This window comes from Lycium barbarum, chromosome 12 (genome assembly GCF_019175385.1).
Source record: "Lycium barbarum isolate Lr01 chromosome 12, ASM1917538v2, whole genome shotgun sequence".
NCBI lineage: Eukaryota > Viridiplantae > Streptophyta > Magnoliopsida > Solanales > Solanaceae > Lycium > Lycium barbarum.
The window spans coordinates 99,744,669-99,760,295 of NC_083348.1; the positions used below are offsets into that span (position 1 = coordinate 99,744,669).

The following is a 15,627-nucleotide window of genomic DNA, read 5'->3' on the forward strand; positions in this document are numbered from 1 at the left end:
AGCACCTTGCAGAGATACTATACGTGGTCTCCATGCAAATGACTGGGTTTCCAAGAGCGAAAGATGAAGTACAGAAGTAGAGAGCAATCCTCGCTCCATAAGCTGGATAGAGAAAAATGATGCTTCCGGAGGTCGATTTGCCCAAGCCATGTGCCTTACAGACAAGAAGTTAGGCTCCTCACATGATGAGCACACAAGTTAAAATCCAAATTGCACAAAGCAAATACTATACCAATGAGAACCCCGTGATTAACTTTTCAGATCATAAGAAGGAAAATTGTGGAAGGATATTCTGTACATGCAAGCCGAGGACAGTGGAGCTTACTCGGTACAAATGTGGCACACAATTGAAAATGTCAGCAGCGAGATTTAAAAAACATATTCCAGACATACATATACATCATGCACTTTCTGTTTCATAATCTGTTAATCTGGTGTTATCATGCACTGAACAAGGGTGAAATAGGGCTGCGAGTTGCGAAGGTAGACTCAAGATTGGAAACAGGTGCATGACTATCAAGCATAGCAGAAGCACAATAGCCAGTTGGCCACATGCCCCTAGAAAAACACTGATTGCACATATTCCAGGGGAGAAGCTGAGTAAATAGAATGTCTCGCTGATCTAAAAGGTCATATCGAGGTAAAATAAAGAGAAGGAACTCTAATGACAAATAACTTTGTTTATCCTAAAATTGCACAAAGGGCAACCAGTACATTCTCAATCATTTGCGTGACATATGACATATGAAAATTAAACTACCATCTGATTCTGCTGTGACAGGTCATGTTTTGTAGTTTAATTTTTTTTTTTCTTTTTTCTTTTCAATGATCAGGAGGTCATGTTCTATCTTTGTTCTGTATGGAATAAACTGTACCAGTTCGAAAAATAAACAGTAGGTCAAGTTCTGTAGTTTCTTTAAAGGTTGTTGACTGTCTCCAAGGTAGGTTCTGCTGAATCATAGCAGCAGATGTTTCAAGTAAACAAGCAGAACATTGTAAACTACGATAAGCACCTCAAGAAAATGGTAGTGGAGTGCCTTCCTGCAACTGATACATCTTGATTATCGTAGAACTGACAACTAAGGGATAAGCCTGACTGGTTTTCAACCTGAAAATGTTAAAAAACGTCACATCACACATGAAACACTAGAAGATTTATAGTCTCTGCATGACTTTTCTCATGAATGGACAAATACAAGCTTTGTCTAACATTCAGTCTCAAAGAGAATGTAGACTAGCCATGAATATGGACTCGCGTCTAATTCTAGGTCTTTGATTTCCTCAGAAAACTAACAGCAAGATTTCATGCAACGGCCAACAGAGCCCGCAAGGTGCACGTGGGCATTACATTTTTTGCAATCATGCAAAGTCAAGATTGGCTGGTTATTAAGTTTGTGATGATGATTCTAACAGAACATTCTAATTTCTAAAACATCATTTTCTATTCCCCAAGAAGCGTCTATTCACATCCCCACTGATTTTTCACATCCTTGATTGCGAAGATGACAATTGATAAAACAAGAAAAGAAAACATAAGGCAATTGTTGCAAATCAAAATACCCGAAGGACGACATATTACCGATAGAGAAAGTTACCGAGATGTTTCATAGCAAGACATCATCCATAACATGGGACCCAAAAGTAATGCTTATCCTAACCAATGTAAAGATGCATATGTGAATCACAAATCTCCGACTCACATATTTAGGTTAGTTGATAAGTCTTGAGTCATATTCCACAGGTAAAATTTAAGTCTCAAATTGTTGTCAACCTATCATTTAAGCATTTAAATTGAGATGAATCATACTGGGCATATTTAGAGCCCGTAAATCAAGCCAGATGCAGTCTTTCCTGCTAAAGTGGGTCCACATAGTTATGTGCATTACTGGTCCAACCACCAATTAACTGTGGAAACATTTTACAAGGGGGTAGACAATGCCGCTATTTTCAGAAAGAGCGCATCCAGGTACTTCAACTACCATCTTATCATTCATTCTGGAATCAAACAACAACAACATCTTACCCAGTAAATTCATATCTGGAATCTTGGCAGGAAACTTTTACTCACTATTTCCATTGAGGAATCTGATTTCTCTTGCAGCAGAACTCCACATCGAAGTTCAGTAAGGACTTTGTAATCAATATATGATCACAGAATCTTTAGACATGCAGCTGACATAGCTATGCTAGCCTACATTTTGGTTCTAAGAAGAGGGGATTCTCTTATGGAGATTGAAAATAAAACATCTCAAGCACAATTTAATGAGTAGCTATGTCAGAGACGAACCTTGCAGCAATTGGCCAAAATTGTCGAGATCCTTACGGAGTATGGACCAGCCAAATTCAACTCCCCAACGACAAAGAGAATAATGTCCATCGAAAGCTCAGTAATTGTCATACTCAACTGCCAAGCCAGAAATATTCATTAAAAGGCACAATAAGAAGAGAAAATCACATGAAAACAGAGATATTAATCTGACCTCTTTAATTCTAGCATAGAAATGGCCAGGCACCCAGAGGATATTATTTTCTAATGCCTGGTTCTGAAATCTATAGCGGTAGAAAACATCAATTTCTAATGGATGCATGAGTTCTCTCCTGGTATCATGCAAACAAGTGAGTAATACGAATTACAACATATTATACCATCTCTGCTAGAATACAATATCAAAGAGAAAGATGAAGTAGCATTGCATTATTTTACTAAAGAGACTCACCGAATATCTTTCTGGGAATCAAAATAATACAGCAAAACCTCCAGCCCGCTCATAACCCGAACTTTAGTATTCGATATCTGTATAACAACTTCAGTGGGACTAATAGAACCCTGGAGGAGGGGAGTCCTCTCCTTGGAGTCAGAAAGTTCATGAACAATGGTCAAAGAAACCTTGTCCACTGACACAGTAATACCAAAAGAATTTCCTAGCTGACTCAGATCTTTTCCCTCACTTATACATGAATCATGTAGCTTGACTGCTCCAGGCTTCTTCTCGAGACAACCATCCAAAAAAATATTGTTAACGTATGGAGAAGGATCACGAAATACTTTAAACTTAAACGAGTGTCCAGGTTTGCTGACAACTTCCAGGACCCCATTAACAAAAGCTGCAGCACAATCATTCTTCTTGTTCACAAGATAAAATTTATTTTTAGTTTGTGGAAGATATGTCTCCAAGTCAACATCACCGTCATAAATGTCATGTTTGTATGGAAGCGCTCTCCAAAGTGCCCAGGCAGTAGCACTAGAACTGGAAATTTCAACAAAATCAGATCGTCGATGGCAATTCAACCGCAATGGTTCTCCTGATTCATCTTTAGCATATAACGAGATGAAGGACAAATACTGAACTTGTGAATTCCAGCTTCTCACATGGTGATGCTTCACCTGATGATAGAGAAAGGGTTAAATCACCACGTCCACCAAGTAATAAATGGTATTCCAAAAATGAATAATACCCATATATGCCAAAAAGATTTGTGAGAAAGCTGTCAAGGTAAAAATGAAAGGAGAAAATAACAGAGGGAAAAGCACTGAGCCTAGTCACAAATGCACAAATCGTTTTTTGAGGTAAAGGTAACTTTGTGAATACTCATCTTTTTTTGTGCACAAGGAAAAGTTTCCTCAAAAAAGATAACTGTGAATACTCATCATTCTTTGTGCACAAGGAAAAGTTTCCTCAAATAAGATAACTGTGAATACAAAGTTACGTTAATCTTCATCAATTTTTTTTGAGGTAAAGGTAACTTTGTATTCACACAAAAAACTCATCATTCAAAAGTGATGAGGTGGGATCTTGCAACCCACAATGGGCTTCTTAATCTTCATCAATTGGGTGATTATTTTAATGATGATGAACAACACCAAGTATATAAAAAACTTAAAGGATTAGGACAAATATGTGAAAAGATTTTAAAATATATACGGACAATAAAAGCTTCAAACCAAAAGAATTAATGAACCACAAAAACTACTTGTCCCTTCACCACACTCTTCTTTGTACAAATAACGAAATTCAGCCGTTCAGATTTTAGTTTGTCAATGTGTATCCCTCAATACAGGTGAAATAGAACTCTGTAATTACAGAAAAGGAGGGAGTTTTGGGACTAGAAACCTGATATTGCATAACAGAAGCTTTATCTTTAGGTGGCCAGGGAAGTTTAATCATGAAGTGAAGGCCCCATGGAGAAAGGTCTAAGAGAAAAGTTTGGTTGGGGGGAGGATGGGATCTGGACCATAAACTTTACGTTATACCTCATGGGACTGGTCTGTGGAAGTTCATCAGAGAACTTTAGGATGCCTTAAGAACACGACAACTTCAGACTAGGAGACGGAAGGACAATTTCCTCTGACAAAATGACTGGATTGGACATGGACCACGACAAAGACCGGCTTCATGGTCTGCATAGTGTTGCAGGAAAAAAGCCTTTTACCAGAATGTGTCTGAACCGGGATGGGAAGTGTCTATCAGGAAGAACTCCTATCTCATAAATCTGATGAAATCTGTGGCAATGAAAGAAGGGTGGGCTTTAATCTGTAAAATTTGGCTACAAAGTTGTCTGGAGGATGCAATTCTCAAAGAAATTGGCATTGAAAACGGAGTTGGAAGTGCAAGGCACCTTGTAAAATAAGTAAGCTGCTTCAGCTGGTTAGTGACAAGAGAAGATTGTGACACAACAGAACATGTTAAGGGTCATGCACATGAGTGTCCTTTGTGAAAGGGAGAATGAGGATGCCAACCAGTTATTTCTTCACTCCAAAACTTCAAAACAGTAGTGGAGTTAATTTAGGCTACCAACCAGTATATGTGTACATATCTTTATACAAACCCTGATAAATGAGAAGTGATTAGTAAGTAGGGAAGGAGGGAGTATTTACTGTCTCTTTATAGGTATCACTGTATATATTTTAGGTGTTAAAATGTTTGTACAAGAACATCCATAAGCATATGATTTGTACTATTGAGATAAAAGAGAGTGATGGAGGACACAGCTATAGAGAAATGAAATTTGTTGGCAAGCTATAAAGTTGAAGCTATGGAAAAAGACTAAAACTCAAGGTCGTCCCGATGGCCATTATCGGTTGAGTGGGTAACATATAAGAAAAAGAGATTAGAGATAAAGACATAACCAACTACAAAATCAGCTGAAGAATCCTTTGGACTGGAGTAAGCAATAATAGCTTTATGGCCATCTTCAAAGAAAAATAAATCTGTAAATATAGAGAAATACATAGTAGTGAAAGAACAGCTTTTAGCTGAGCAGGGAAAAAGATCCAGAAGGGATTAGTCTCGAAAACTAACCCAAATTCCATCAATACCTTTGGGGATTCAACTAAACACCTCACAAAGCTCTAGTCACTTCAACATGGCAAGGCACGCATAATGAATAAGAGCTGAACATACCCTGAACAATGCCTTCTCTCCCACAAGCGAATAGTGGATTGCCCCAACTAAATTGTAGCCACTTTCTGCATTATCAACTGCAACATACATATGTTGGTCGATATCTTTAATAGAAACAATTGTTCCTGCAAGAAAGATACTTATAATGTTATATGCTCATAACTAAAAGATGGATTCTGCAACCTGGGCCGAAAGAACATTACCATCAGGAACCATTTCATCCAGACTTCTTTCATCCAGACTTCGAGAATATTCTCCGCTGTTCTTTTGATGTGTTTGCTCTATGCTTTTGGTTGCTTCCACGCAAAAGATTGCAGATAAGGATTCCCCAGCAAAAAGTATAATCTGATTTAAGAATAAGAACTTTAGAGCAATTCTATGTATACCACTTGTATGTCGGGCTCATTACATAAAAGAAATCATTCCTTTATCATAAGAGTTAAGAGTAAGTCAAGCATTACTAGTGTAGTAAGTCAAGCATTACTAGTGAAACCTTATGGACGTTGGCATCAAAGCTAAAGAGGTACATATAAACATGGAGAGCAGTCCCAGATCACTGATTCCCCAAATCCTAACTCTTTCTCGCTATGTTTAAGATTTACTTGGAGAATGTTGTAAGCTAATTCCAATTTTTTGGATCTGGCACCTTTAGAAGACACATAAGGTCACATATTGCCAACAAGAACCAGACCCAAGTCTATAGGCCATACTAAGATATGTTTTTTAGACACAGAAGGAAATATTTCATTTACTCCAGGTCTGAAGGATAAAACTTACCCTGCATACACTAAAGGAGTCTTGTTCATAAATGAGTGACGGACTGCCTGATGATTTTTGTCACTTTTCGAAAACATGGCTAATGTGTTTGAACTCTCTACCAGCCTAAACCCATTGACTATACCAAAAGCAAAAGAATCCAAGAACCAGCCTAAGCCACTGACACAGCACACTCAATGACCTACAAACTTCCGCAATGTCCGTACTTGGGTCAGTTCTGGGGGGGTCAAATCTTTTGACCACTTGTTCTAGTGTTACCTTTCTTAATCACACAGTTTGTTTTTTGCTTTTTAGCGAGTCTAGTAGGAGGGGCAGAATGCTGACCAGTCAAGAAAGTTCACGTTCAAAAGATGAAGGTAGTGGAGATGCGGATGCTCAGATGGATGTGTGGTAATACTAGGAGAGATATGATTAGGAATGAAGATATACGGGACAAGGTCGGAGAGGCCTCCATGGCGGAAAAGATGAGGGAAGCGAGACTGCGATAGTCCGGGCATGTGAAGAGGAGGTGTGAGGATACGCCAGTTAGGAGGTGTGAGAGATCGGCGGTCGTAGGAGTTAGCAGAGGTAGAGGTAGGCCGAAGAAGAACTTGGGGGAGGAGATTAGACAGGATATGGCACAACTTCAGCAGACTGAGGACATGACCTTAGATAGGAAGATTTGGAGGTCGAGGATTAGGATAGAAGGTGAGTAGGTAGTTGAGTTTTGTCGCGCTGTGTTAACTCCATTTGTTCTGTATCTGAATATTTTGCTGACTTATTTTTCTTGCAATCCTACTACTTTTTTTTTGAGCCAAGGGTCTATTCGGAAACAGTCTCTCTACCCCGCAAAGGTAGAGGTAAGCTCTGCGTACATCTTACCCTCCCCAGACCCCACTTGTGGGATTACACTAGTTATGTTGTTGTTGTAGTGAGTCTAGTAGGAAGTCACAACAAACACTTCATTTGATCTAACCTTTGAACCTGGATTAGTATCCCCTTTGTCTCGCCCAGGAAAACACCATAGGTAAACACCAAAAAGAAAAACGAAAATGAAGACAAAACAAGAAAAAATAGAATATTGATTAGCCTCTACCTACTTATCAAGGAAAAAAATTAACCTCTACCATTGATACCTACTTCCAGTAATTCCACAACCCAAGACCACAAAAGATGGTCACTGTGATCTGCAACCATTCACCAGCTAATGGGCGGCCCCTCTACGCGTTATTAGTAAAATTATTTACCCAATGCACACTGTTTCTATATAATATTTTCGGGAATAATAACTATAGAAGGTACAAATTACAGAAGTGCACAAGAAAACAAATAACTAAACGATGTAAATATGGCTGCCAGAACCATCTTTGTGCTGATGAGTACTGTTCTACTCAACAACAACGACAACAGCATACCCAGTGTTGTTCACGATAGACCCTCGACTCAAGGCACGCAAATAAAAGCAGTTCGAAGAAGGAAATAATGGAAGTAAAGACTATTCTACTCAAGAAACAAATAACTAAACAAAGATGCTTCTCCTCACCTGTATTTCACGCAGCGAGAGAGTCATGTCGAAATGAGATATAGAACCACTGCCGACCCAAAAGTCATTTGACTTCAAAGAAATACTCCCACTGCTTTTTAAAGGAGGCTCAGCCATCAGATTAGCATTTAAGTCTTTTAAAACATAGTTCTGGGGAGTGGCAAGTGAAATTTGAGAACTTGTACCACCCCTCCAAGGTTTTCTTGAATCATCTGCATGGTATTGATTTCCCAGTTCTGGGGGGCTTGAGCTACTTGCTTCATTCGTGATAGAATTAACTTCACCCAAATAATTGGGAGCAACTAATGTATCGTCATGTACAATGATGGAAGATTGATCATTAGATATGAAAGAAGAAAGGAAAGGAGTTTCCGTTTCTTGGCTTTGCTGTTCAGTAGATATATGGAGTTCCGTTTCTTGGCTTTGCTGTTCAGTAGATATATGGAGTAACTGAGAAAGAATTGACAAGTTCGTTATGTGAAATGAGAATTTCCTTGGTAGTTCAAGCTCAAGTTTACCGTTACCTTCAAGCTGAAGCTTCTGAAGTTCATCTGCAAGGCAGAAAATTCATTATTTAAGTTGAGCTTTGTTTACATTGTTTAGAACAAACTGTTTATTTTGGCATACCAAATATTAGCCAGAATTAGCACTTAAGCCCTGAGGCTAGATGCAAAAACATGCTAAATATTTTACTTGCTTAGGCAGCGCCACAAATCAGGCACCAATGTGCTAAGGCGTGTGTTTCATCACCCATAGGCTCCATCTTGAAGATACAGTGTTAAACAATAATTATTTCACCTAATTGTATTTTTTCCAATTTCTTTGTCCATATAATTGTTGCTTGTATTTAAATTAATTACTCTTTAATTACAAATACATTTTTTACCTTTGTACCTTGCACTTAAATGTTGTCGGTTGCATTAGAAGTTCTCAATTAAACAGACCGAGCAGCTAGAATTGACCTAAGATGAAACCTATTATGCCAAAAGCTCCATGGATAGCAAGCAAAAGTCCCCATCGTCATTGCACACTATCTAATCAGTAGGGGTAAGACCCGTGCTTTACTTTCACTTTGCGTTTAAAGTCCCAACAGGCCTCAGCACTTTATTTTTCTTTTCAGCTTTCATAACACTGTATGTTACTCTAGATTCTAAAGAATTTCAATACGGCAAACAAACTCAGGTAGAAACTTGCTGCTCTTAGAGCAATATAATCTTATATCGCTTCTTAATACTCCTTATAATGTTATATGTATCAAAATAACTCCTCAATCTTGGGTGAACTCAAATGCAATGGGGTAGTAATTCTAAAAAAAAAAAAAAAGTATATATCTGCATGAGGGAACTACCTCAGAATCCTGATATCTATTGATAACAAGTGAAGACAAAAGAAAAAGATGATACCAGATTTATCTCCATCCACCAATGCCAGAGAAACACGTGAAAGATTCACGGCAAATTCTTCCACCGGGTCCCAATTAACTAGTTTATGTTGCTCCAACTGTTGGTTGGATGAACTCCTGCGTAGACTAGAATCCACATCATTCTGAGCAACCAGATGTTCTGTCATCGCTGGCCAAAGACCTCCCAACTGATTACAGTAGAATCCATAGCATTCTACCATTGTCACCAAAGCAGCTATCTCAACAATAATTGAACCCCCCTGTCAAATTGGTGTCCGTTTAACCCTTAGAAATCATAAGATCCTCCCAGACTAAATAAGCAACTTATGTCCAAATTAGGATCTTGCAAAAGGGATACAGAAGTTAATGCACAGGCAGGCAATAATCTGAAGCTACAAGAACAGAATAGAAACCTGGGACTGACAGGAGATTTTCTGAAAGTGTCCACCAACAGAAAGAGATGCTTTAAGCGTATTTGGTTCGTCATCTCTGAGGAATAAGTTCTTTACCGCACATCTGGCTAGATAAACTTCAGCTAAAGAAATGTTTATAGTTAACCAATCAAAAGAAGGATTTACATCATTTACTAATGACGGTGAATGATTCGACGACATTGAAGCATCATGTCTGGAGTCAGAACCACCCACTACATTTCTCTGACTGGCCTGCAGAATATTGTTACCTAAGACTACACTTAAACTAATTTCACAATGAGGAACTGAAGCTTGATATAAGGAATTGAGAGACAAAACAGGCAACTGTGGTTCCACTTGATCAGAAGTATCCACAATCTCATCCTGATATCGAGATATATCAGATTCAAACTTGGAAAAACCAATGAGAACGTCGGCTTTTTCCTCTTCAAAAGAGAACCTGATATATGAACGTGCAAGAGATATGTTAATTCCACAACTACGGATTGGTTGCACTGTCGACTTCCTGTCAGCTATAGTATTAGCATCTGCCACACTATTATGTGCATTATATCCTTTCCTGGAGTCATAAAGGCTCATATTCACTGATCTAAGTTCACATTTCGTACTGACATTGAATGTAGTATCAGTAAGAACTGAAGCTACTTGTGTGATTCTATTTTTGGGTGCTCTTTCACTTTCAGAATCTGTAAACTCTCGCCTTAATAAGTCTTCATCACTTTGGCTAAGGTCTAAACTTGACGTACTGAAAACTTGAAAAACTGTACACAGCAAACCAGATATTACCTGCCATAAGAAATTGCAAAGTCAAACGTCTGTATAAACTCCACACAACTTTTATTACAGAAGAATAGCTTATACAATTCTAGTGAGCGCTGAAAGTCACTTGTTACAGTGATCTGCGTGATGGTCAAGTCAACCTGTAAATGTGAAGTATCATATATTCTGATAGCTGTACTGTGAACAGCAGTTGCATTGTTATAAAAATAAGGAATGAAGACCTGTTTAAGGAATTTGTAAGGCAATCCAGGTAAGCACAGAACTGAGATAGCAGCTTAAAGAAGGAATATTGACACTTCACTTGGAGTACTATCGATGGAAAGAGCAAGGAGTACTGAGGAGGTAAGAACAATAGGGTTTCTCAGGATGTGGAAGTGTCCATCATTTGAAGAGGAAACTAGCATATCTAGAGTAGTTAGCTCACACAAGGTGCGCAAGGAGAATATACGGCTATTTGGATGCAGGGGAAGCTACTCTGAGGAACAGGCCATGATATGGATGTGCCCAAGAGGACTTTGAAGCAATGATAAGACTGGCCTGTGTTATAAAATAGCAAAATATGATGGCGGTCTAGTCATTCAAGGTCCTAAAAACGACCAACCACAGAACCAAACACATCAGGGAGGTTGGTGGTCCCACAGATACACTCTCTCTAGACCCTACAGAAGAGGTGTCATAAACAAGGTCGGAAGCACCAAAGTAGATCGGCTGGAAGCAAAACTGATTCTAGTTATGGTAAGGAGGTTGTTTGTGAAGCCTCAGTTGTTAGCACTTAACAAGGCCTAAAAATGATCTTTGAGTTCTCACTTGTTCACAACTAGAAGAGTGGAATTGTTATGGAAGCAAAATTCGGGGAACAGAACAGCTAGCAGGGACTAAAATGAGCCTTGAGCTCTCACTTGTTCACAACTGGAAGAATGAAATTGTAATGGCAGCAAAGATTGCGAATAAAAGACTAGCTCCATGAGGCACAGTTCATTTAGGACTGCATGCCTTGTCAATGTGTTAGTCCTTACAACAGCTAGCTACACATCAATTTCAGGCTGAAGTGCCTGTTTTTCTACGCTCGGTTTCCTGGAACCCTTCATGTATGAACCACCAAGTGACTCATGGAAGGATGGAACATCATCTGCGATGCTAAGGGGATAGTATCCAATACTCCCTCCGTCCCAATTTATTGATATAGTTTGACTGGGCACGGAGTTTAAGAAAAAAAGGAAGACTTTGAATCTTGTGGTCTAAAACAAGCCAAAGATATTTGTGTGGTTATAGATCATCTCGTTAAGCGTAAAAGGTAAAGTTTAGAGTTAAATTGTTCCCAACTATGGAAATGTATCATTCTTTTTGGAACGGACTAAAGAGGAAAGTGTATCACATAAACTGGGGCAGAGAGAGTACTTAATTGGAGAAAACAGCGAAGGAACATAGTCTTTTCGATTTCAATTAATCTAACTGTTTGGATGACAGGGGAAGACTTCAATTTGGATTTGAGGAGTTAATATCAATTAAGTGTATATCAACGCTGAACAAGGCCAATGAGTACTATGTAGGAGGTCGGAAACATAAAGACCACAATGGCAATCCCTGAAAGCTACCTCACAAACGTGGAGATGGTACAGAAGGACTACAGATAGAATTCCACGTTCGGATTGTATGTTCAAGGTCAGTTAAAAGATATACCGCAACCACAATCCTAAAGAATACCAGAGTAGCACGAGAGAGAGAATAAAGATTAAAGAAATACACAGTAGAATGATGTCAACGAGTCAACTACCCAGAGATAATGAAAAAATTCAGTCATATGCTAAAGGAGAAAACTACCAAACAATGCAATTACAAGGCACCAAGAGAAGAGAATAACCTTTAGCAAAACTGCAAATTCATCCATTAATACCAGAGTCTTCAATCCACTACTCATGCAATGCATTACTATAGAGAGAGAAATATCTATTGAGCCCAAAGAATGCAGATCCTTCCTGCCAAAGCATCGTTGAAATATATTAGCTTTAGCTTTTGTCCACATAATTTAGATATATTCAGGAAATGCTTCTCCGATAAAGGAAACTGAGGGAAATTTCTATTTGAGACGGTCATCAGTGTTATGCTGAAGCACACAAAGGTAAGACAAGTAATGGATTGGAACTTTATCAGGTACAGTTTTTACAAGTTTGAAAACAGAAGTTGACTCCAAAGTAGCAAAATACAACAGTAACACTAGACGACAAAAAGAAACTTAAACTTCCTCTGTTGCTTGTTCTCTGATGGATGTTTTGCTGTCTTACAATGACCAGGCTGAAAATGGGATACCTTAAACTGAGAGGGAATAAAAGCAATTTCCTAAATCTACAACCACATTCATTTCTTCAGCACACACCTAGGGGGCATACCTCAGAGTTCTCTTAAAACAACAATGGATATCCCAATCAGGATGAGCAAAGCTGTTGAAAAACTATTCATGAACAAAAATCACCATGTAATATTTTGAAAACGAGGACACTTAATTGCTTGCAGACTCAAGTATAACATGCACGTGCTTGAAAGCAAAGAAAAGAGAACCATGAGAATGGAACAGATACCTTAAAGATAATAGTCGGATAGTTAAAGGATTTAACTCGACAATTTGAAAGCCTTGATTATCCCATGACGTGTCGAGGGAAACTTTCAGACCTTTAAGTATCAAGTAGGCAGAAAGTGAAGTGCACCCTCGACTGCTATTAACTTCACCATTTGGTTTAGCAATATCAATCTGCTCAAGGTCCTTCAACAGTTCTGCATCAAAAACTGCAGTATCTCCACTTGAGGAAGTCAAATCAGACTCCAAATTTGGTGAGGCACCCAGTTCAATGTCGTCAGCATCAAAAGAAAGTCTCACTTCATCATTCCCAAGCTTATGATACAGATCCATATCCACACCATGAAAATCCTCCTTTCTCAATGTCAGCTTGATTCGCGGACCAGCAATGTGTATCGCTATTTGCATATGTTTCTCCGGAAGCAGTCTAGGCATCATAACCTTAATTTCAGCAGAATATGATTTGTATTTGCTATTCCAATCTGCAACTGGTGGATCCTCATCTAATCTAGAACCACCCTCTACGACAGTGGTCCCTATGCGGCTAGTAGTCCAGGATATTGCATTTATCTGTCTGCAAATAACTGTAAGTGACACTATTACAGTATACTCCAGAACCAAATTCAATTTCCCCATTACCATGTAACAAGTAGTGTATCCAGCAGTAAGGTTCTTGAGACTTTGATCAGTCAAAAATCCCTTAATCTCACAAAGAAGAAAAGGATTCTCCATATTCTGGATCTCATTTTCTCTAAACCTTGACGAAAACTTTCTCCAATTCAGGCATGCTTGCTCTATAAGAGAGTTCCGCGTATTTACACAATCTCCACCACTATCATGAGGGGGATTAGCCCCACCAGTTTCGGTGGAATGGAGAATTTGGTTAGGTTCCCCCCATAAAGTAGGTTGCAGATTGTGAACATTTTTTCTCGGACGTCCTTTGAAGTTATTATTGAACTTATTGGCCTTATCATCCGTAAGAGAAGAAGAGACGACCTTCAAGGATCCACATGCAAAGGAAAAGGAATGTTCAGAAACATCTTCAGAGTACCTTAAGCAGAAGAAATCAATAGAGAGACAGAATGTGAGTAAACCAGGGTATGAATGCCCAACATCTGATACCAACTTCCTATTGAAAGATGGCGGAACTTCATTATCTGGTGAAACTGAAATACAAAAGTCTCCGATATATAGGCAAATGTGACTTCCTAGGATGTGATCTTCATTTATAACTCCAAGCTTGTGACAGATATCTTGGTTCCTGACCAGCTTTTTCTTCAAGAGGAGAAAGCCTTTAACAGAATGGAGCACACTGCAAACGACCATCCAAATAAGGGAAAGTGATTGACAGATTTTCCAACAAATCCTGCTCAATGTAGATCCATGACCACCATCCTTGGACTGTTGACCAGATGATGATGCTTTATAACGGATAATCCTTCGTGCCTGCACAATGGCCTCTACCGGTAGTTCCTTCTCAATTTGAGAAATCACCTCCCACTGTTGCTTGAGAGTTCTTGAATATGCTTCACTCTGAACAACAACAGTAGTGAATTTCTTTATCGCATCATCCGCCGGATATCCAACCAGTAAAAGCATTTTCTCATAAGCATGTACATAACGCAACCATAGGCACATAGTGCTAGCAATTTTATGGAATGCAAACTTTGGAGTTGAAGTCAGAGAACTACTTTTTGTTGCTGCTATTTCCCATAGTTGCTTACCAGTTCTGGCACGGTTGGATTCTTTCGACCACAATGCAAAAAGTACAAGTATGATGGAAATGTCTGATGGAGATAAAGAAAAATTCAATGCGGCAGCATAAAAGTTCAATTCTCTGAACTGAAGATGTTTTACTTTCGCGGAAGCTAGCAAATCAGTTGAAGGAAAAATGCAGCTAATGTAATTTCCTCTCCTCAAGCTGATATCCACTTGCTGAACATTGAGATCTAAAGTGTTCTCTCCAGAAGGCAGAAAAACTGAATTAACCAGTCCAGTTAGGAGACAGCCCTTGATGTGTTTACATTGTACCCCAACTTCCTTCATCTCAAATGACAGCGACCATAAATCATTTGATAAAGGAGACTGCACAAAGAAATGAGCATCAAACACTTGCAACCGACATTGTTGTAATATCCAATCAAATAAATGAGTGGTCCAACTTCCTGCAGTAACTTCTGAAATCATCTTCATGGTATTGTGCAAAACACTACCCTGGAATATATCAAAGTCAAAGAAACTAAAATTCAGAAGTTTACAGATCAGACACATGGAAAAAAATTGTCAGGTAGTTCTATTCACAAAACAACAGCACCAAGAAGGTTCTGGGAGTATAAAAATACCACGGGACTTATCTCCTCTATGTTTGTACATGAGGAGTCTTTGAAGTCCAGAAATAATTTAGATCTTTACAACAATCATCGTCCACTAAAATCTTAAATGTTGGAGACACCTGTATTTTTTTTTACAGAAGATAATGTTCTGTTTTCCCCTCAAAATGTCTACGGTATATCTCTCAACATACTTTTGATCAGCTTTTTCTTTTTTTTTTTTTTAATCAGGATATATCTCTCAACGTCGTTTTGATTGACGAGACGCGTAGTGGAGTTAATGGTAAGCTGGAAGTTTGGAGAACGACTTTAGAATCGAAAGGCTTCAGGTTGAGCAGAACTAAGACGGAGTACATGGAGTGCAAGTTCAGTGGCGTAACGCAAGAGACAGATGTGGAAGTAAAGATC

General features: G+C 38.7%; 1 protein-coding gene across 3 annotated transcripts in view; it reads right to left on the bottom strand.

Moving 5' to 3' along the window:
- The window catches only part of LOC132625246 (uncharacterized), a 30,467-nt gene that overhangs the window by 11,788 nt on the left and 3,052 nt on the right, over positions 1-15,627 (bottom strand). For 2 of the 3 annotated variants that reach the window (XM_060340101.1, XM_060340102.1), the window contains exons 3-14: positions 12,894-15,103; positions 12,179-12,293; positions 9,517-10,323; positions 9,105-9,363; positions 7,702-8,252; positions 5,606-5,747; positions 5,403-5,527; positions 2,718-3,385; positions 2,481-2,598; positions 2,288-2,404; positions 1,014-1,108; positions 6-154 (exon numbers count right to left, since the gene is read on the bottom strand). In XM_060340101.1, the coding sequence (XP_060196084.1) occupies positions 6-154; positions 1,014-1,108; positions 2,288-2,404; positions 2,481-2,598; positions 2,718-3,385; positions 5,403-5,527; positions 5,606-5,747; positions 7,702-8,252; positions 9,105-9,363; positions 9,517-10,323; positions 12,179-12,293; positions 12,894-15,103 (5,356 nt within the window). Of the gene's footprint in view, positions 1-5; positions 155-1,013; positions 1,109-2,287; positions 2,405-2,480; positions 2,599-2,717; positions 3,386-5,402; positions 5,528-5,605; positions 5,748-7,701; positions 8,253-9,104; positions 9,364-9,516; positions 10,324-12,178; positions 12,294-12,893; positions 15,104-15,627 lie in introns of those variants that run through there. The other variant, XM_060340103.1, reaches the window with a different exon arrangement.